The sequence below is a fragment of the Saccoglossus kowalevskii genome, chromosome 9 (genome assembly GCF_978046115.1).
Source record: "Saccoglossus kowalevskii chromosome 9, keSacKowa6.1, whole genome shotgun sequence".
Lineage (NCBI taxonomy): Eukaryota > Metazoa > Hemichordata > Enteropneusta > Harrimaniidae > Saccoglossus > Saccoglossus kowalevskii.
The window spans coordinates 3,826,168-3,851,026 of record NC_140649.1 but is presented as its reverse complement, the minus strand read 5'-3'; the positions used below and the strand labels follow the sequence as shown (position 1 = coordinate 3,851,026).

General features: G+C 38.5%; 1 protein-coding gene across 1 annotated transcript; it reads right to left on the bottom strand.

The window, feature by feature from the left end:
• Nucleotides 1–2,952: 2,952 nt before the first annotated feature.
• Nucleotides 2,953–23,049, bottom strand: LOC146738063 (uncharacterized). Its single transcript, XM_085503542.1, has 5 exons — nucleotides 22,921–23,049; nucleotides 22,010–22,800; nucleotides 5,462–5,600; nucleotides 4,113–4,263; nucleotides 2,953–3,923 (listed from the first exon to the last, which is right to left on the bottom strand). The coding sequence occupies exons 1-5, from the start codon at nucleotides 23,047–23,049 to the stop codon at nucleotides 3,778–3,780; spliced, it is 1,356 nt and encodes a 451-aa protein (XP_085359668.1). The 3' UTR covers nucleotides 2,953–3,777.
• Nucleotides 23,050–24,859: the final 1,810 nt, after the last annotated feature.

Sequence of the window (24,859 nt, the reverse complement as noted above, 5' to 3'; positions counted from 1 at the left end):
ATTATATAGAGAACAAACAGGTCTGGTACACAAATTTGACACAAATCAAACAAAAAATGGTTTCTCCAGTTTTTTTAAATCACATGTACTCAACTGTAAAAAAATATTGACATAATATATAACAGATACTGTTTCTATTATATTATATTATAGCACGAAATATTCGCTACTCTGAAATCGCCAGTGGCATATTTATTTACTTTGATATTTTTTTATTCAAATAAAACTATTGAATTGACTCTATTCCGCGAATTCGTAACGGATACAGAAATATAGCAGATAATAATCGTTGTTTTAAATACAGCTAAGTGTACGTCGACTAAGTATATCGACCAGAGCCGCGTTTATGTCTATTATTTACTACTTTTATGTAATTGCATGTGCCCATACGATGAGCAGATAATACCACAGTCCCTCTATACATAGACATGTTTCATTGCTCTGCTATGAATCAAAATCATAATCGACAGATAAATATATTTTTGAATACGCATATGACGTCATTCCTACCTTTCCAGAGTACACAGGGTGAGCCACGTAGAGGCATGAAATATTGTAAGATACGACGTAGTCATGGATACGACTAGATAATTTACCAGCATTATTATGTAATAATTTCAAAGCCTGCACACACGATGATGTATGATATCTATTGACAGAATACATACTATAAAACAGTAAGTAACTGTGTAGTATAATTGCTAGGCATACAAATTGATATTATAATTCTCAGATTCTCCTGCTGATTTAAATGAACACACAAATGTATAAAATATTGACTTGCTTTGCTCTATCTTACCCTTCGCCTGTCATGTTACGCCAATGAAGGGCAGCAAAATCTTCCCCACCACATATCTCCATAGCAACACGATCAGCCATATTGCGAATAAACAACGCCCTTGTCAAATACGTGTCAATGGTTGGATAAGATTCTGGATGATAATGAACAACTTTATAAACGTTGTCGCTGTCTGACATCAAGACAGTCAAACAACGAATATCTTTTGATTTGTAAAACTGGAGTGCAGATTGCAAATTAAATTTGCCAGTGTTTTTTATCCACGGTAAATCAATCCCTAAATACTCCTTGATGGTTTGTGGCTCGCTGCCAAAATACACATTGGTTGGCCAATATTTCTTTAGTCGCAACTGTCGGTTTAAGATTGTCTTTCTTAGACCCCATATACGCAAATTTATAATTGATTTAGCTGAAATATTACGACCACAGTCTCTTTTGAAATCAGTCATCGATGCAACGGGTAAAAGCTGAGACAACAATTTCATGTCGAATGTTTCGTAAAATGCCCTGATTCGGGGTGTCCTTCTCTGTATGGCAGCAGTGGTAGAGTGTGCATAGAATGGCACTGCCACGATAGTTCTGTTTTGATGTAAAGCGTAGTTTATTGCGAATCTGTATGCCTGGTATATTGAATTGGGTCCGCTAGGATTGTAAAACAATATCGGTAGAAGATATCGACGTGTGTTATATCCTTGCGACATACCATGTTTGCCATTGTCATTACTGTCATGACGCTGAAAATTTGTGTTTATATTGATGACGTCATCTTTATCCATCAAACTGACATTTGAATTGAACTCCTGGAATGTATTGAAAGCATTGATCAAGAAAATTAACAAATAAATAAAAGCATAAATAAAAGTATTGAAGCGATTGGTACCTTGAACTTAACAAACCTGTACACTAGGGCTAGTACAGGTAACAGTCACCTTGGTTAATGGGATAACAATCAATGAACTTACATGCACAGTTCTTTCTGAGCGTGGGTCAAAGCGGTCCGTGGTCGGTCTTGTTTTATGGGCATGTCGGTTTTCTGTCATCGTGTTGTCGAAAAATGACATAATAGTAACAATCCATGCACTATATAACAACATAAATCCAAACACAGTACGCGTACTACATATACAAATATACTGTCGACAATATGCCGGCCATACTGTGCACGACATATTAAAAAAATCAAATCCTGTCACAGATTCTTGTACATTATTTATATTGTCATGGTAACATAATCCTGGCATCACGATATAGGACTAAAATTAAATTACGCGATTGGTGCCAATTTTTCTAATCGCTGATTCGTGTCACATCCCTGCGTCCGCTCATTCTGATTATAGATGGTTGGGTATTAAATTAATATTAATATGTCGTTAATCCAGCAGATGTTACACGTTGGTAAACGGATATTTTAAGCTGGTTCTTATGCTGGTTGCTATGTGGTATATGTCTGGGCTAATAATTAGTAGTTAGTCCTCGACACGGAGAATTGAAATAATAACAGTTTTACAATACGTAGCGGTCAACATGATAACGCAATTGTCACCCCTGCAATACACACTGGAATAACATCACACTGTACTCTGGTATAATACGACCTAAATATGTAAAATTGATAGTCGCAGATGCTGTTATATATGTTTCTTATTCTGAGACCATGCATGATCATCGACCATACATGAAATCGACCATTCATGAAATCGACCATACATGAAATCGTCAATGTTTACACACGTACATTAATATCATGACCGTCTTGAATTAGCCAATGAGCGTTCTAGCATTTCCTGTGAAAATGACTTTACTACGAGTTAAATATACACTCATCATTGCTTCGGGACCAAATATATTGTTCCATTAACATCTCTCTGTCGAAGAGGGAGTGTTTCAGTGCGTTTTGCTGATTCCCAGGGGCCCATACACGCGAGAAACTATTCAACGTAGTAATTAGGTATCCCTCTACAAGCCTGTTATAAATCACTCAACTCCTGTGAGCTCTGTGCGACGTAATAGCTTATCGTATTTCTATCTCGGCTCATTACACATGTATCGAGCTATGTTGAATTGCGTGCAAAACATATTGTAGGAAAATAGTGTAATTCCGACAACGAATGACGTGCAATAAACGACGCAACTTTAATAGTGAACACTGCATATTATGTAAATATCATTATTTTAATGCATTGGTTAAAAATGTTCTTTACAGTCGAATGGATTATTATACATACAAACTGTGCATAAACGGTAAGTTGTTGGCTAGTTAACATGTAAAAATAATGAATGCACTGCAGTGACTCAATCGGGCTTTTTCTATTCTTTCATTGGTTGATTGTATTTGTCATTTAATTTAAATTTCCAAAAAAAACAAAATTTTTACAATATACATTCTATAGAAGACATTTATGGAACTTTCGATTTTTTTTTACAATTGTCCAATAAGCTAATAAGTATGTGTATTGTTTATTTCTTTTTTTTTAAACAAATATAACAGTCTTTCTGTATTTCAAAACGATGAATAGGTAATTGGTACATGAACATGAATATTTTAATTCACTATTCAGAAAGAGATTATCACACTAGATATGTGGTTTCCAGATACTCCAGTTTTATTGTCTTCTGGGTACTCTAATTACTATCAATTTGATTTCTAGCACTTTAGGAACTCATTGATAACTATAGCACTCTCACAGTTTATCCATGATTATATAATTTCCGCAGACACGAGTCGACTAGTACTTCTGCCACAACACATGCTGTGTTGCATAATCGAGCTTTGTGACGCATTTCATAATTATGATCATAAATTGTGAATCACAATCCACAACCGCAGACAGGTTGCAATTTGTTGTGCGGCATTCGAACCGACGAACACAGGTGAATTCCTGATTTTCTCAGCATAGATACATCTTCGAGCAAAACCGCGTGCTTTCGAAGTACTATAGAATTAATGTAAAATGTGTACAAACATCTGAACAAGAGCATTATATCAGTCGATTAATATCGACCAGTGCATTCGGAATTCCGGGAATATTCGTTATATCAATGGTTGTTTTGTTCTGAACATCTCTGCTATACTGTACAAATTGAGACCAGTTTGACCAGCGGTTACTGATAAAAAGCGATGATCCTACAGAGAAAAATAAATAAATGCATTACGATTTAGGATATGATAGCAAACTGACTCAAGTATTGCGGTGGTGGTCAATCGTTCAGTTTGAGAAACTCGTTGTAACATTTCAGACCAAGTATATTCAGTCGCAGCTACCCAAGGAAAGCGTATGAAAGGCGTAGATATCTACATCATCACGTGACTTACGTATAGCTATTTCTTGCTCCAATAGAGACATTGTATAAGAATCATTTATAAAGCGACCCATATCTCCATTCAAAGACGACGATGACGTAATTGTTATCTGTGTGATAACTTTGAGTCCTGTGTGGATTAGACTGTCCACTATATAGTGCGTCTGTTGGAAAGATAAACATAATACTAGTATTAGAAATCAAAACTATCCACGGTCAGTACATAAGCTGTGTTTTACAGAAAAAACGCCGCATTAAAATCACACATACGAACAGTGTACGGTCGTTGCCATATTGAATGCAGTGAGGGAATTAGCCACAGTATGCAACATTTCGCTCATACATTTATTTTAGATGTATTGTCATGACTGGGCAAACAAGAATTAAACTAGTTGACTGTCATTTGTGAATATGAAAACAATCTGATTTTATAATATAATATAATAATAATAAAGGTACCATGTATATGTCAACCAACGATGGACACTAAAATTGTTAGATTAACCTGAATACGATTGCGAATTTCGTTGATCTGTAGATTACATAAATTATTCAAATAACACCAGGATTGAAGTGCGTTAACCTTTTCATCACAAATTGACAAAATACTCCTGTTTATAGTCTGCACCTTTCTTTAGAAGGTTGGGACAAAAATAGTCAAATTGACTCAAATTCTTCTGTTGGTTCCAAAATTAGGGTTCATTTCCAGAAATAATGAAGAAGTATAAGAAAAAGGAGCAGACAAATTTGTGCGAGAAAGTCTGTTGGTGAAAAGGCTAAAGACAATGTCCAGAACTAAAATACCACAAACAAACAAACAAACAAGTCATTCACTGAGAAGTCATCTGCACACATGAAACTCCGTGCTGTATACAACCCTTCCCAAATAACTCACTGAACCAACCAACACTGTTTTGTTCTCAGATATTGTACATTAAAAATGTTCGCATTATAGTGTTCATAATTGAGAACATGCCAAAATATAAGATGAAACAGAACATCAGGGGTAATGTCTAGTAACTGCCTACAAATTAAATTGACGAGTGGCTAAGGTACTTTAAAATCGATATCCATAGACTCTTCACCCTGCCCGTACGTGTTTTGTGTTCTTTGGTGGAAAGTCACTTGTTAAGCATCACGCGTGGATTTATGGGGACGTGCACCAGGAACCCTCTTCAGCCTGCGTCAATAGGAGCTCTCCTATCGAGTTTCTGGATCCGCCAGTAAGCATGTTCAGGTGGTGTGGTTATGTACTGAGTTTCAGTAGAGAGTGACTTATTGGTATGCTATTATAATGCTGGACATTGCCCTTAAACAGTTTAAAGATTCCAGCTAACAATTGAGTAGTGACGTCATTCCTACCTTTCCGGAGTACACAGGATGAGCCACGTAGAGGCATGAAATGTTGGACGATACGACGTAGTCATGGATACGACTAGATAATTTACCAGCATTATTACGTAATAATTTCAAATTCTGCACACACGTAGATGTGCGACACCTATTATTAGAAAGCATACCATTTTAGTGTGTTAGTATTCTGACCACGTTAAGTCGCGGGCAGTAGATCACAGTAAATATACATACATACTTCAGGAGGTGCCATTGCTATTGCCGTGGTTTTCGTCATGTTATGTTTTAGCGAATTATAGCATGTTCGAAAATATTTTTGTCATGATCACATGTTTTACAGCAATGTGACCGACACTGACAAGGTTTGGAAAAAAGAGATGTTTCGTCCTATGTGCCGTTGATATTTATTAAGCCCCGCATAGTGAGAGAATCGGAGAATATTAATAGCGCTGATATAATAGTAACATATGGATATGACAGTTGTTCATATGATAATTATACATTAATGCGAAGTAGTTTGAAGTCACGATAATAAAACTCGTTCATATGAAAACACGCTTTGCTTTTATTTGTAGTGATCTTTCACCCCCGGTTGTGTACTGTACATAGGGTGCAAATGCCGCCTTGTGTCATGAGTGTTACAGAATTACTGTGACCAACAACATGTTAAAAATGATATGTAGTAAATTATATTCGGTAATCGTAGTCCTGAGTTCTGAATAACTATTAAAAATAGTTAGACGTTTCGAGCAATGGCTCTATATCGATAACATAGAAAAAAATGTTTAACAATAACAAATTAATAATAAAACTCATTAACAGGGTTATTAACATTTTAATAATATTTGTTCGAGGTAGTCATCACGAGATTGCATTTGTTCTTGCAACTGAACAATTAAAATACCGGTAAATAATATCGATACTGGCGAATCCATAAAGCCTTGGTGAGAAATTCTGGGAATGTTAATTCATTTACCAACTAGTTTCATGTTGCAATATATATATAAAGCGATATATGTATACTAACAATATTACGGGAATGCTGCTATTACTAGTATTCTGACTACTTGTTCAAATTCAGTATTTCATTTTTTATAACACGCAATTGGTTTATGACGATACAATTAGGACGTGTAGACAGCCGTCGTCGATTAGAAATTAGACACGAAGGATCAAATAATACCATGATGAAAAGATTAACCTAAAGTTTTGCTCAGAGTGTCTGTGCGCATCACTTTTAATTATTTAAACAACTATATTCATGTAGAAAACAAAGTAATGTCCTATGTTGTGTTACTACACTGTCTACGTATTACGAGTCTGGGGAAAGATTAGCATATGAATTCATATTACTATAATGGAGTGGCTGTGATTGGCATATGAGTCCATATTACTATCATGGAGTGGCTGTGATTGGCATATGAGTCCATATTACTATCATGGAGTGGTTGTGATTGGCATATGAAACCATATTACTATCATGGAGTGGCTGTGATTGGCATATGAGTCCATATTACTATCATGGAGTGGCTGTGATTGGCATATAAGTCCATATTACTATCATGGAGTGGCTGTGATTGGCATATGAATCCATATTACTATCATGGAGTGGCTGTGATTGGCATATGAGTCCATATTACTATCATGGAGTGGCTGTGATTGGCATATAAGTCCATATTACTATCATGGAGTGGCTGTGATTGGCATATGAATCCATATTACTATCATGGAGTGGCTGTGATTGGCATATGAGTCCATATTACTATCATGGAGTGGCTGTGATTGGCATATAAGTCCATATTACTATCATGGAGTGGCTGTGATTGGCATATGAATCCATATTATTATCATGGAGTGGCTGTGATTGGCATATGAATCCATATTATTATCATGGAGTGGCTGTGATTGGCATATGAGTCCATATTACTATCATGGAGTGGCTGTGATTGGCATATGAGTCCATATTACTATCATGGTGTGGCTGTGATTGGCATATGAGTCCATATTACTATCATGGAGTGGTTGTGATTGGCATATGAATCCATATTATTATCATGGAGTGGCTGTGATTGGCATATGAGTCCATATTACTATCATGGAGTGGCTGTGATTGGCATATGAATCCATATTATTATCATGGAGTGGCTGTGATTGGCATATGAGTCCATATTATTATCATGGAGTGGCTGTGATTGGCATATGAGTCCATATTACTATCATGGAGTGGCTGTGATTGGCATATGAGTCCATATTACTATCATGGAGTGGCTGTGATTGGCATATGAGTCCATATTTCTATCATGGAGTGGCTGTGATTGGCATATGAATCCATATTACTATCATGGAGTGGCTGTGATTGGCATATGAGTCCATATTACTATCATGGAGTGGCTGTGATTGGCATATGAGTCCATATTACTATCATGGAGTGGCTGTGATTGGCATATGAGTCCATATTACTATCATGGAGTGGCTGTGATTGGCATATGAGTCCATATTACTATCATGGAGTGGCTGTGATTGGCATATGAGTCCATATTACTATCATGGAGTGGCTGTGATTGGCATATGAATCCATATTATTATCATGGAGTGGCTGTGATTGGCATATGAGTCCATATTACTATCATGGAGTGGCTGTGATTGGCATATAAGTCCATATTACTATCATGGAGTGGCTGTGATTGGCATATGAGTCTATATTACTATCATGGAGTGGCTGTGATTGGCATATGAGTCTATATTACTATCATGGAGTGGCTGTGATTGGCATATGAGTCCATATTACTATCATGGAGTGGCTGTGATTGGCATATGAGTCCATATTACTATCATGGAGTGGCTGTGATTGGCATATGAGTCCATATTACTATCATGGAGTGGCTGTGATTGGCATATGAATCCATATTACTATCATGGAGTGGCTGTGATTGGCATATGAGTCCATATTACTATCATGGAGTGGCTGTGATTGGCATATAAGTCCATATTACTATCATGGAGTGGCTGTGATTGGCATATGAGTCCATATTACTATTATGGAGTGGCTGTGATTGGCATATGAGTCCATATTACTATCATGGAGTGGCTGTGATTGGCATATAAGTCCATATTACTATCATGGAGTGGCTGTGATTGGCATATGAGTCCATATTACTATCATAGAGTGGCTGTGATTGGCATATGAGTCCATATTACTATCATGGAGTGGCTGTGATTGGTATATAAGTCCATATTACTATCATGGAGTGGCTGTGATTGGCATATGAATCCATATTACTATCATGGTGTGGCTGTGATTGGCATATGAGTCCATATTACTATCATGGAGTGGCTGTGATTGGCATATGAGTCCATATTACTATCATGGAGTGGCTGTGATTGGCATATAAGTCCATATTACTATCATGGAGTGGCTGTGATTGGCATATGAATCCATATTATTATCATGGAGTGGCTGTGATTGGCATATGAATCCATATTACTATCATGGAGTGGCTGTGATTGGCATATGAGTCCATATTACTATCATGGAGTGGCTGTGATTGGCATATGAATCCATATTACTATCATGGAGTGGCTGTGATTGGCATATGAATCCATATTACTATCATGGAGTGGCTGTGATTGGCATATGAGTCCATATTACTATCATGGAGTGGCTGTGATTGGCATATGAGTCCATATTACTATCATGGAGTGGCTGTGATTGGCATATGAGTCCATATTACTATCATGGAGTGGCTGTGATTGGCATATGAGTCCATATTACTATCATGGAGTGGCTGTGATTGGCATATGAGTCCATATTACTATCATGGTGTGGCTGTGATTGGCATATGAGTCCATATTACTATCATGGAGTGGCTGTGATTGGCATATGAGTCCATATTACTATCATGGAGTGGCTGTGATTGGCATATAAGTCCATATTACTATCATGGAGTGGCTGTGATTGGCATATGAATCCATATTATTATCATGGAGTGGCTGTGATTGGCATATGAATCCATATTACTATCATGGAGTGGCTGTGATTGGCATATGAGTCCATATTACTATCATGGAGTGGCTGTGATTGGCATATGAATCCATATTACTATCATGGAGTGGCTGTGATTGGCATATGAATCCATATTACTATCATGGAGTGGCTGTGATTGGCATATGAGTCCATATTACTATCATGGAGTGGCTGTGATTGGCATATGAGTCCATATTACTATCATGGAGTGGCTGTGATTGGCATATGAGTCCATATTACTATCATGGAGTGGCTGTGATTGGCATATGAGTCCATATTACTATCATGGAGTGGCTGTGATTGGCATATGAGTCCATATTACTATCATGGAGTGGCTGTGATTGGCATATAAGTCCATATTACTATCATGGAGTGGCTGTGATTGGCATATGAATCCATATTATTATCATGGAGTGGCTGTGATTGGCATATGAGTCCATATTACTATCATGGAGTGGCTGTGATTGGCATATGAATCCATATTATTATCATGGAGTGGCTGTGATTGGCATATGAGTCCATATTACTATCATGGAGTGGCTGTGATTGGCATATGAGTCCATATTACTATCATGGAGTGGCTGTGATTGGCATATGAGTCCATATTACTATCATGGAGTGGCTGTGATTGGCATGTGAGTCCATATTACTATCATGGAGTGGCTGTGATTGGCATATGAGTCCATATTACTATCATGGAGTGGTTGTGATTGGCATATGAATCCATATTACTATCATGGAGTGGCTGTGATTGGCATATGAGTCCATATTACTATCATGGAGTGGCTGTGATTGGCATATGAGTCCATATTACTATCATGGAGTGGCTGTGATTGGCATATGAATCCATATTACTATCATGGAGTGGCTGTGATTGGCATATGAATCCATATTACTATCATGGAGTGGCTGTGATTGGCATATGAGTCCATATTACTATCATGGAGTGGCTGTGATTGGCATATGAATCCATATTACTATCATGGAGTGGCTGTGATTGGCATATGAATCCATATTACTATCATGGAGTGGCTGTGATTGGCATATGAGTCCATATTACTATCATGGAGTGGCTGTGATTGGCATATGAGTCCATATTACTATCATGGAGTGGCTGTGATTGGCATATGAGTCCATATTACTATCATGGAGTGGCTGTGATTGGCATATGAATCCATATTACTATCATGGAGTGGCTGTGATTGGCATATGAGTCCATATTACTATCATGGAGTGGCTGTGATTGGCATATGAGTCCATATTACTATCATGGAGTGGCTGTGATTGGCATATGAGTCCATATTACTATCATGGAGTGGCTGTGATTGGCATATGAGTCCATATTACTATCATGGAGTGGCTGTGATTGGCATATGAGTCCATATTACTATCATGGAGTGGCTGTGATTGGCATATGAGTCTATATTACTATCATGGAGTGGCTGTGATTGGCATATGAGTCCATATTACTATCATGGAGTGGCTGTGATTGGCATATGAGTCCATATTACTATCATGGAGTGGCTGTGATTGGCATATGAGTCCATATTACTATCATGGAGTGGCTGTGATTGGCATATGAATCCATATTACTATCATGGAGTGGCTGTGATTGGCATATGAGTCCATATTACTATCATGGAGTGGCTGTGATTGGCATATAAGTCCATATTACTATCATGGAGTGGCTGTGATTGGTATATAAGTCCATATTACTATCATGGAGTGGCTGTGATTGGCATATGAGTCCATATTACTATCATGGAGTGGCTGTGATTGGCATATGAGTCCATATTACTATCATGGAGTGGCTGTGATTGGCATATGAATCCATATTACTATCATGGAGTGGCTGTGATTGGCATATGAGTCCATATTACTATCATGGAGTGGCTGTGATTGGCATATAAGTCCATATTACTATCATGGAGTGGCTGTGATTGGCATATGAGTCCATATTACTATTATGGAGTGGCTGTGATTGGCATATGAGTCCATATTACTATCATGGAGTGGCTGTGATTGGCATATAAGTCCATATTACTATCATGGAGTGGCTGTGATTGGCATATGAGTCCATATTACTATCATAGAGTGGCTGTGATTGGCATATGAGTCCATATTACTATCATGGAGTGGCTGTGATTGGTATATAAGTCCATATTACTATCATGGAGTGGCTGTGATTGGCATATGAATCCATATTACTATCATGGTGTGGCTGTGATTGGCATATGAGTCCATATTACTATCATGGAGTGGCTGTGATTGGCATATGAGTCCATATTACTATCATGGAGTGGCTGTGATTGGCATATAAGTCCATATTACTATCATGGAGTGGCTGTGATTGGCATATGAATCCATATTATTATCATGGAGTGGCTGTGATTGGCATATGAATCCATATTACTATCATGGAGTGGCTGTGATTGGCATATGAGTCCATATTACTATCATGGAGTGGCTGTGATTGGCATATGAATCCATATTACTATCATGGAGTGGCTGTGATTGGCATATGAATCCATATTACTATCATGGAGTGGCTGTGATTGGCATATGAGTCCATATTACTATCATGGAGTGGCTGTGATTGGCATATGAGTCCATATTACTATCATGGAGTGGCTGTGATTGGCATATGAGTCCATATTACTATCATGGAGTGGCTGTGATTGGCATATGAGTCCATATTACTATCATGGAGTGGCTGTGATTGGCATATGAGTCCATATTACTATCATGGTGTGGCTGTGATTGGCATATGAGTCCATATTACTATCATGGAGTGGCTGTGATTGGCATATGAGTCCATATTACTATCATGGAGTGGCTGTGATTGGCATATAAGTCCATATTACTATCATGGAGTGGCTGTGATTGGCATATGAATCCATATTATTATCATGGAGTGGCTGTGATTGGCATATGAATCCATATTACTATCATGGAGTGGCTGTGATTGGCATATGAGTCCATATTACTATCATGGAGTGGCTGTGATTGGCATATGAATCCATATTACTATCATGGAGTGGCTGTGATTGGCATATGAATCCATATTACTATCATGGAGTGGCTGTGATTGGCATATGAGTCCATATTACTATCATGGAGTGGCTGTGATTGGCATATGAGTCCATATTACTATCATGGAGTGGCTGTGATTGGCATATGAGTCCATATTACTATCATGGAGTGGCTGTGATTGGCATATGAGTCCATATTACTATCATGGAGTGGCTGTGATTGGCATATGAGTCCATATTACTATCATGGAGTGGCTGTGATTGGCATATAAGTCCATATTACTATCATGGAGTGGCTGTGATTGGCATATGAATCCATATTATTATCATGGAGTGGCTGTGATTGGCATATGAGTCCATATTACTATCATGGAGTGGCTGTGATTGGCATATGAATCCATATTATTATCATGGAGTGGCTGTGATTGGCATATGAGTCCATATTACTATCATGGAGTGGCTGTGATTGGCATATGAGTCCATATTACTATCATGGAGTGGCTGTGATTGGCATATGAGTCCATATTACTATCATGGAGTGGCTGTGATTGGCATGTGAGTCCATATTACTATCATGGAGTGGCTGTGATTGGCATATGAGTCCATATTACTATCATGGAGTGGTTGTGATTGGCATATGAATCCATATTACTATCATGGAGTGGCTGTGATTGGCATATGAGTCCATATTACTATCATGGAGTGGCTGTGATTGGCATATGAGTCCATATTACTATCATGGAGTGGCTGTGATTGGCATATGAATCCATATTACTATCATGGAGTGGCTGTGATTGGCATATGAATCCATATTACTATCATGGAGTGGCTGTGATTGGCATATGAGTCCATATTACTATCATGGAGTGGCTGTGATTGGCATATGAATCCATATTACTATCATGGAGTGGCTGTGATTGGCATATGAATCCATATTACTATCATGGAGTGGCTGTGATTGGCATATGAGTCCATATTACTATCATGGAGTGGCTGTGATTGGCATATGAGTCCATATTACTATCATGGAGTGGCTGTGATTGGCATATGAGTCCATATTACTATCATGGAGTGGCTGTGATTGGCATATGAATCCATATTACTATCATGGAGTGGCTGTGATTGGCATATGAGTCCATATTACTATCATGGAGTGGCTGTGATTGGCATATGAGTCCATATTACTATCATGGAGTGGCTGTGATTGGCATATGAGTCCATATTACTATCATGGAGTGGCTGTGATTGGCATATGAGTCCATATTACTATCATGGAGTGGCTGTGATTGGCATATGAGTCCATATTACTATCATGGAGTGGCTGTGATTGGCATATGAGTCTATATTACTATCATGGAGTGGCTGTGATTGGCATATGAGTCCATATTACTATCATGGAGTGGCTGTGATTGGCATATGAGTCCATATTACTATCATGGAGTGGCTGTGATTGGCATATGAGTCCATATTACTATCATGGAGTGGCTGTGATTGGCATATGAATCCATATTACTATCATGGAGTGGCTGTGATTGGCATATGAGTCCATATTACTATCATGGAGTGGCTGTGATTGGCATATAAGTCCATATTACTATCATGGAGTGGCTGTGATTGGCATATGAGTCCATATTACTATTATGGAGTGGCTGTGATTGGCATATGAGTCCATATTACTATCATGGAGTGGCTGTGATTGGCATATAAGTCCATATTACTATCATGGAGTGGCTGTGATTGGCATATGAGTCCATATTACTATCATAGAGTGGCTGTGATTGGCATATGAGTCCATATTACTATCATGGAGTGGCTGTGATTGGTATATAAGTCCATATTACTATCATGGAGTGGCTGTGATTGGCATATGAATCCATATTACTATCATGGTGTGGCTGTGATTGGCATATGAGTCCATATTACTATCATGGAGTGGCTGTGATTGGCATATGAGTCCATATTACTATCATGGAGTGGCTGTGATTGGCATATAAGTCCATATTACTATCATGGAGTGGCTGTGATTGGCATATGAATCCATATTATTATCATGGAGTGGCTGTGATTGGCATATGAATCCATATTACTATCATGGAGTGGCTGTGATTGGCATATGAGTCCATATTACTATCATGGAGTGGCTGTGATTGGCATATGAATCCATATTACTATCATGGAGTGGCTGTGATTGGCATATGAATCCATATTACTATCATGGAGTGGCTGTGATTGGCATATGAGTCCATATTACTATCATGGAGTGGCTGTGATTGGCATATGAGTCCATATTACTATCATGGAGTGGCTGTGATTGGCATATGAGTCCATATTACTATCATGGAGTGGCTGTGATTGGCATATGAGTCCATATTACTATCATGGAGTGGCTGTGATTGGCATATGAGTCCATATTACTATCATGGTGTGGCTGTGATTGGCATATGAGTCCATATTACTATCATGGAGTGGCTGTGATTGGCATATGAGTCCATATTACTATCATGGAGTGGCTGTGATTGGCATATAAGTCCATATTACTATCATGGAGTGGCTGTGATTGGCATATGAATCCATATTATTATCATGGAGTGGCTGTGATTGGCATATGAATCCATATTACTATCATGGAGTGGCTGTGATTGGCATATGAGTCCATATTACTATCATGGAGTGGCTGTGATTGGCATATGAATCCATATTACTATCATGGAGTGGCTGTGATTGGCATATGAATCCATATTACTATCATGGAGTGGCTGTGATTGGCATATGAGTCCATATTACTATCATGGAGTGGCTGTGATTGGCATATGAGTCCATATTACTATCATGGAGTGGCTGTGATTGGCATATGAGTCCATATTACTATCATGGAGTGGCTGTGATTGGCATATGAGTCCATATTACTATCATGGAGTGGCTGTGATTGGCATATGAGTCCATATTACTATCATGGAGTGGCTGTGATTGGCATATAAGTCCATATTACTATCATGGAGTGGCTGTGATTGGCATATGAATCCATATTATTATCATGGAGTGGCTGTGATTGGCATATGAGTCCATATTACTATCATGGAGTGGCTGTGATTGGCATATGAATCCATATTATTATCATGGAGTGGCTGTGATTGGCATATGAGTCCATATTACTATCATGGAGTGGCTGTGATTGGCATATGAGTCCATATTACTATCATGGAGTGGCTGTGATTGGCATATGAGTCCATATTACTATCATGGAGTGGCTGTGATTGGCATGTGAGTCCATATTACTATCATGGAGTGGCTGTGATTGGCATATGAGTCCATATTACTATCATGGAGTGGTTGTGATTGGCATATGAATCCATATTACTATCATGGAGTGGCTGTGATTGGCATATGAGTCCATATTACTATCATGGAGTGGCTGTGATTGGCATATGAGTCCATATTACTATCATGGAGTGGCTGTGATTGGCATATGAATCCATATTACTATCATGGAGTGGCTGTGATTGGCATATGAATCCATATTACTATCATGGAGTGGCTGTGATTGGCATATGAGTCCATATTACTATCATGGAGTGGCTGTGATTGGCATATGAATCCATATTACTATCATGGAGTGGCTGTGATTGGCATATGAATCCATATTACTATCATGGAGTGGCTGTGATTGGCATATGAGTCCATATTACTATCATGGAGTGGCTGTGATTGGCATATGAGTCCATATTACTATCATGGAGTGGCTGTGATTGGCATATGAGTCCATATTACTATCATGGAGTGGCTGTGATTGGCATATGAATCCATATTACTATCATGGAGTGGCTGTGATTGGCATATGAGTCCATATTACTATCATGGAGTGGCTGTGATTGGCATATGAGTCCATATTACTATCATGGAGTGGCTGTGATTGGCATATGAGTCCATATTACTATCATGGAGTGGCTGTGATTGGCATATGAGTCCATATTACTATCATGGAGTGGCTGTGATTGGCATATGAGTCCATATTACTATCATGGAGTGGCTGTGATTGGCATATGAGTCCATATTTCTATCATGGAGTGGCTGTGATTGGCATATGAATCCATATTACTATCATGGAGTGGCTGTGATTGGCATATGAGTCCATATTACTATCATGGAGTGGCTGTGATTGGCATATGAGTCCATATTACTATCATGGAGTGGCTGTGATTGGCATATGAGTCCATATTACTATCATGGAGTGGCTGTGATTGGCATATGAGTCCATATTACTATCATGGAGTGGCTGTGATTGGCATATGAGTCCATATTACTATCATGGAGTGGCTGTGATTGGCATATGAGTCCATATTACTATCATGGAGTGGCTGTGATTGGCATATGAATCCATATTATTATCATGGAGTGGCTGTGATTGGCATATGAGTCCATATTACTATCATGGAGTGGCTGTGATTGGCATATAAGTCCATATTACTATCATGGAGTGGCTGTGATTGGCATATGAGTCTATATTACTATCATGGAGTGGCTGTGATTGGCATATGAGTCTATATTACTATCATGGAGTGGCTGTGATTGGCATATGAGTCCATATTACTATCATGGAGTGGCTGTGATTGGCATATGAGTCCATATTACTATCATGGAGTGGCTGTGATTGGCATATGAGTCCATATTACTATCATGGAGTGGCTGTGATTGGCATATGAATCCATATTACTATCATGGAGTGGCTGTGATTGGCATATGAGTCCATATTACTATCATGGAGTGGCTGTGATTGGCATATAAGTCCATATTACTATCATGGAGTGGCTGTGATTGGCATATGAGTCCATATTACTATTATGGAGTGGCTGTGATTGGCATATGAGTCCATATTACTATCATGGAGTGGCTGTGATTGGCATATAAGTCCATATTACTATCATGGAGTGGCTGTGATTGGCATATGAGTCCATATTACTATCATGGAGTGGCTGTGATTGGCATATGAGTCCATATTACTATCATGGAGTGGCTGTGATTGGTATATAAGTCCATATTACTATCATGGAGTGGCTGTGATTGGCATATGAATCCATATTACTATCATGGTGTGGCTGTGATTGGCATATGAGTCCATATTACTATCATGGAGTGGCTGTGATTGGCATATGAGTCCATATTACTATCATGGAGTGGCTGTGATTGGCATATAAGTCCATATTACTATCATGGAGTGGCTGTGATTGGCATATGAATCCATATTATTATCATGGAGTGGCTGTGATTGGCATATGAATCCATATTACTATCATGGAGTGGCTGTGATTGGCATATGAGTCCATATTACTATCATGGAGTGGCTGTGATTGGCATATGAATCCATATTACTATCATGGAGTGGCTGTGATTGGCATATGAATCCATATTACTATCATGGAGTGGCTGTGATTGGCATATGAGTCCATATTACTATCATGGAGTGGCTGTGATTGGCATATGAGTCCATATTACTATCATGGAGTGGCTGTGATTGGCATATGAGTCCATATTACTATCATGGAGTGGCTGTGATTGGCATATGAGTCCATATTACTATCATGGAGTGGCTGTGATTGGCATATGAGTCCATATTACTATCATGGAGTGGCTGTGATTGGCATATAAGTCCATATTATTATCATGGAGTGGCTGTGATTGGCATATGAGTCCATATTACTATCATGGAGTGGCTGTGATTGGCATATGAATCCATATTATTATCATGGAGTGGCTGTGATTGGCATATGAGTCCATATTACTATCATGGAGTGGCTGTGATTGGCATATGAGTCCATATTACTATCATGGAGTGGCTGTGATTGGCATATGAGTCCATATTACTATCATGGAGTGGCTGTGATTGGCATGTGAGTCCATATTACTATCATGGAGTGGCTGTGATTGGCATATGAGTCCATATTACTATCATGGAGTGGTTGTGATTGGCATATGAATCCATATTACTATCATGGAGTGGCTGTGATTGGCATATGAGTCCATATTACTATCATGGAGTGGCTGTGATTGGCATATGAGTCCATATTACTATCATGGAGTGGCTGTGATTGGCATATGAATCCATATTACTATCATGGAGTGGCTGTGATTGGCATATGAATCCATATTACTATCATGGAGTGGCTGTGATTGGCATATGAGTCCATATTACTATCATGGAGTGGCTGTGATTGGCATATGAATCCATATTACTATCATGGAGTGGCTGTGATTGGCATATGAATCCATATTACTATCATGGAGTGGCTGTGATTGGCATATGAGTCCATATTACTATCATGGAGTGGCTGTGATTGGCATATGAGTCCATATTACTATCATGGAGTGGCTGTGATTGGCATATGAGTCCATATTACTATCATGGAGTGGCTGTGATTGGCATATGAATCCATATTACTATCATGGAGTGGCTGTGATTGGCATATGAGTCCATATTACTATCATGGAGTGGCTGTGATTGGCATATGAGTCCATATTACTATCATGGAGTGGCTGTGATTGGCATATGAGTCCATATTACTATCATGGAGTGGCTGTGATTGGCATATGAGTCCATATTACTATCATGGAGTGGCTGTGATTGGCATATGAATCCATATTACTATCATGGAGTGGCTGTGATTGGCATATGAATCCATATTACTATCATGGAGTGACTGTGATTGGCATATGAGTCTATATTACTATCACGGAGTGGCTGTGATTGGCATATGAGTCCATATTACTATCACGGAGTGGCTGTGATTGGCATATGAGTCCATATTACTATCATGGAGTGGTTGTGATTGGCATATGAGTCCATATTACTATCATGGAGTGGCTGTGATTGGCATATGAGTCCATATTACTATCATGGAGTGGCTGTGATTGGCATATGAGTCCATATTACTATCATGGAGTGGCTGTGATTGGCATATGAATCCATATTACTATCATGGAGTGGCTGTGATTGGCATATGAGTCCATATTACTATCATGGAGTGGCTGTGATTGGCATATGAGTCCATATTACTATCATGGAGTGGCTGTGATTGGCATATAAGTCCATATTACTATCATGGAGTGGCTGTGATTGGCATATGAGTCCATATTACTATCATGGAGTGGCTGTGATTGGCATAAGAGTCCATATTACTATCATGGAGTGGCTGTGATTGGCATATGAGTCCATATTACTATCATGGAGTGGCTGTGATTGGCATATGAGTCCATATTACTATCATGGAGTGGCTGTGATTGGCATATAAGTCCATATTACTATCATGGAGTGGTTGTGATTGGCATATGAGTCCATATTACTATCATGGAGTGGCTGTGATTGGCATATGAGTCCATATTACTATCATGGAGTGGCTGTGATTAGCATATAAGTCCATATTACTATCATGGAGTGGCTGTGATTGGCATATAAGTCCATATTATTATCATGGAGTGGCTGTGATTAGCATATAAGTCCATATTACTATCATGGAGTGGCTGTGATTGGCATATGAGTCCATATTACTATCATGGAGTGGCTGTGATTGGCATATGAGTCCATATTACTATCATGGAGTGGCTGTGATTGGCATGTGAGTCCATATTACTATCATGGAGTGGCTGTGATTGGCATATGAGTCCATATTACTATCATGGAGTGGTTGTGATTGGCATATGAATCCATATTACTATCATGGAGTGGCTGTGATTGGCATATGAGTCCATATTACTATCATGGAGTGGCTGTGATTGGCATATGAGTCCATATTACTATCATGGAGTGGCTGTGATTGGCATATGAATCCATATTACTATCATGGAGTGGCTGTGATTGGCATATGAATCCATATTACTATCATGGAGTGGCTGTGATTGGCATATGAGTCCATATTACTATCATGGAGTGGCTGTGATTGGCATATGAATCCATATTACTATCATGGAGTGGCTGTGATTGGCATATGAATCCATATTACTATCATGGAGTGGCTGTGATTGGCATATGAGTCCATATTACTATCATGGAGTGGCTGTGATTGGCATATGAGTCCATATTACTATCATGGAGTGGCTGTGATTGGCATATGAGTCCATATTACTATCATGGAGTGGCTGTGATTGGCATATGAATCCATATTACTATCATGGAGTGGCTGTGATTGGCATATGAGTCCATATTACTATCATGGAGTGGCTGTGATTGGCATATGAGTCCATATTACTATCATGGAGTGGCTGTGATTGGCATATGAGTCCATATTACTATCATGGAGTGGCTGTGATTGGCATATGAGTCCATATTACTATCATGGAGTGGCTGTGATTGGCATATGAATCCATATTACTATCATGGAGTGGCTGTGATTGGCATATGAATCCATATTACTATCATGGAGTGACTGTGATTGGCATATGAGTCTATATTACTATCACGGAGTGGCTGTGATTGGCATATGAGTCCATATTACTATCACGGAGTGGCTGTGATTGGCATATGAGTCCATATTACTATCATGGAGTGGTTGTGATTGGCATATGAGTCCATATTACTATCATGGAGTGGCTGTGATTGGCATATGAGTCCATATTACTATCATGGAGTGGCTGTGATTGGCATATGAGTCCATATTACTATCATGGAGTGGCTGTGATTGGCATATGAATCCATATTACTATCATGGAGTGGCTGTGATTGGCATATGAGTCCATATTACTATCATGGAGTGGCTGTGATTGGCATATGAGTCCATATTACTATCATGGAGTGGCTGTGATTGGCATATAAGTCCATATTACTATCATGGAGTGGCTGTGATTGGCATATGAGTCCATATTACTATCATGGAGTGGCTGTGATTGGCATAAGAGTCCATATTACTATCATGGAGTGGCTGTGATTGGCATATGAGTCCATATTACTATCATGGAGTGGCTGTGATTGGCATATGAGTCCATATTACTATCATGGAGTGGCTGTGATTGGCATATAAGTCCATATTACTATCATGGAGTGGCTGTGATTGGCATATGAGTCCATATTACTATCATGGAGTGGCTGTGATTGGCATATGAGTCCATATTACTATCATGGAGTGGCTGTGATTAGCATATAAGTCCATATTACTATCATGGAGTGGCTGTGATTGGCATATAAGTCCATATTATTATCATGGAGTGGCTGTGATTAGCATATAAGTCCATATTACTATCATGGAGTGGCTGTGATTGGCATATGTTCCATGGCGTATCACGAAGATACAAGACTTTCCTTGATATAAGTACGAAGTGACAGAGAATAAAATTCAATGACGTAATACGATTCACAGCATAATGGTATAATAGTATATAGTGATAGAAAACAAACGCTAAATTGTTCATGACCATAATTTAACAATTATGCAATGGATGCATATCGTTGTCTATTAACTACTAACAATTATATATTCTACACAAAGCAAATTAACGATTTATCACTGTAACCCTTACCCTTCGCCTGTCATGTTTCGCCAATGAAGGGCAGCGAAATCTTCCCCACCACATATCTCCATAGCAACACGATCCGCCATATTGCGAATGAACAACGTCCTTGTCAAATACGTGTCAATGATTGGATAAGATTCTGGATGATAATGAACAACTTTATAAACATTGTCGCTGTCCGACAACAAGACAGTCAAACAACGAATATCTTTTGATTTGTAAAACTGGAGTGCAGATTGCAAATTAAATTTGCCAGTGTTTTTTATCCACGGTAAATCAATCCCTAAATACTCCTTGATGGTTTGTGGCTCGCTGCCAAAATACACATTGGTTGGCCAATATTTCTTTAGTCGCAACTGTCGGTTTAAGATTCTCTTCTTTAGCCCCCATATACGTAAATTTATAATTGATTTAGCTGAAATATTACGACCACAGTCTCTTTTGAAATCAGTCATCGATGCAACGGGTAAAAGCTGGGACAACAATTTCATGTCGAATGTTTCGTAAAATGCCCTGATTCGGGGTGTCCTTCTCTGTATGGCAGCAGTGGTAGAGTGTGCATAGAATGGCACTGCCACGATAGTTCTGTTTTGATGTAAAGCGTAGTTTATTGCGAATCTGTATGCCTGGTATATTGAATTGGGTCCGCGAGTGTTGTAAAACAATATCGGTAGAAGATAGCGACGTGTGTTATACCCTCGCGAAATGTCAAGTTTGGAATTGAAATCACTACCATGATCTGTATTTACACTGATGACGTCATTTTTACTTATCACACTGGCATTTGATTTGAATTCCTGAAAAAAAACAAGCATATGTATTTAAAAAATAATAATTGACAACCATTATATATGTTATTTTTAGAAGATATGGATGCCAACGATACGTTACACAGCATCGGTATACCTAATACTTACAACTATTGTAGTTTTGGTGTGTACTGTAACGATACATAAAGTGATCAACCAGCTAGTGTAGATGACAAGACAACCAAATACAATTGGCACAGTGCACATACGTACGAATGATATGCGTGTACCTTCCATCCCTTAAAAACGCAACAGCTTTGTATATAAGTGACGTCACCTTGATGACTGAGGTTATATATTCTATGAGTGAGCAGTCTGTTTAAAGTAAACATTTCTTTGTGTCATATCATTCTATTGATTTAATACACACATCAAATGTGACGATTATTATATTATCATTAAATATAGTTTCCATAGAAACGCCTTAAATCATTTCGCACACGGTGAATATTATTAAGAATTTTAATAATATCGTATATATATCTATCGAATTCAGTATGTATTATTTGTAGTAAAAACACAATTATTGTGTCGCACATAAAGATAGTTGGAGCGTGAAACATTAACATCACTCTCCCACAAAAAACAACAAAATCATTAAACAAACAAATCATGTTGTAAATAACCAAACAAAATAACAAACTGTTAATATATTCATTCGCTGTACGTAATAAGCTATTACCATGGAAGGTAATAACGTTAGTACCTTCCATGCTCACAGGGAGCCCAGGAACTATGACCAACTGCCAGTGTATGCAGTCTCTATGAGGGGGGGGGGGGGTATCGGCTGTATCTAGTGTAAGAAATAGACAAGGGATGAAGGCTCCGGCCAGCTCATATTCGTTAAACTGGAAACGAACAGAATGAAAAATAAAATCTATAAAAAATACCAGGTTGAAAAATATTAGTTGCTTTTTTTCAAATTTCCCCAAAGTCTTACCTATATTGTACCTATATCTGCAGAATAAATCAAGAAAACTACACAAATTGGCTCCATTTATGAATAATTAACGGTTGGCCCGAACGCATGGCACAGTTGGGGGCGTGGCCTGTTCAAAATTTGTCAACCAATCATAACTATAAGTCTGGTTACGAACCAAACCGAGGTTAGGACTCGGTTAGCTTCGCTCAACTGATTCGTCTGTTTTTTCCAGTTTAGAAAATATGAGCTCGCTGCAGAATTCATCCCTTGTCTATTTCTTACACTAGATACCAGCCAATACCCCCCCTCCCGCTCACAGGGAGTGCGTGCAGTTGATTATAGTTCCTGGGCTCCCTGTAGACTCTAGACCCAGCAATCCCCTACTTCTATAGACTTTGTTCACGCAACGTGGGATGTCTCTAATACAGTGAAATGAACGGTTTTATAGTTAGCATACTCTTTACAGTGAATTTGTAAATTTTGCAAGTTGTCGAGTGAGGGACATCATTTATGAATTATTATAAATATATGCAAAACGATCAAATGACTATATACAGTATCTCGATTTCAAGCTATGAGATTGAAATATATGGTGAAATGTGTATGACCGGCTCAGGTTGGAAACCTACTATAACCAAGTATTGTGTGAACGTATGTCAGTATTGGTTGCTGTTACTCATCCTATGCTATTACCTAGGAGACTAGCACCTATATTTGCATAAATGAAATAAAAATAAATACCATCTGCCGCATATGTTGACAATCATAACGCTTGGTTGTGTTCGTTGATATTATGTCACACGTGTACCTGTGCTTACTATATGTTATGTTAACTCTGTCCGAATATGTTGCTTTGGCATTTTCTATAAAGGGCGGTACGGTGGTCGTCACACAGTGCGTGTTCAAATTTCATGTAAATAAACAATGTATTTTACCCGCGTTGTATACGTCGCTATGAGTCCCTTGTCGCGAGGACGCGGCGCAACGACCACCGTCCTTTAAATTACAATACAGTCGTCATATACCGATCAACATTCTATATGTAATAATGAAGATGTGCGTATATTCAATTTCGTACTTAAATCTAGTTTATGTAAAATAAAAAGCATATCAATTTAAAATAAT

What these genes read in the sequence shown, in the direction of transcription:
- LOC146738063 (XM_085503542.1), bottom strand. Translation starts at nt 23,049, where the DNA reads ATGGAAGGTACACGCATATCATTCGTACGTATGTGCACTGTGCCAATT. An exon ending in CGAAACATGACAGGCGAAGG is followed by an intron (nt 5,601 to 22,009) that starts GTAAGGGTTACA and finishes TTCTAATAATAG; the next exon opens with GTGTCGCACATCTACGTGTG. An exon ending in GGAGCAAGAAATAGCTATAC is followed by an intron (nt 3,924 to 4,112) that starts GTAAGTCACGTG and finishes TTTTCTCTGTAG; the next exon opens with GATCATCGCTTTTTATCAGT.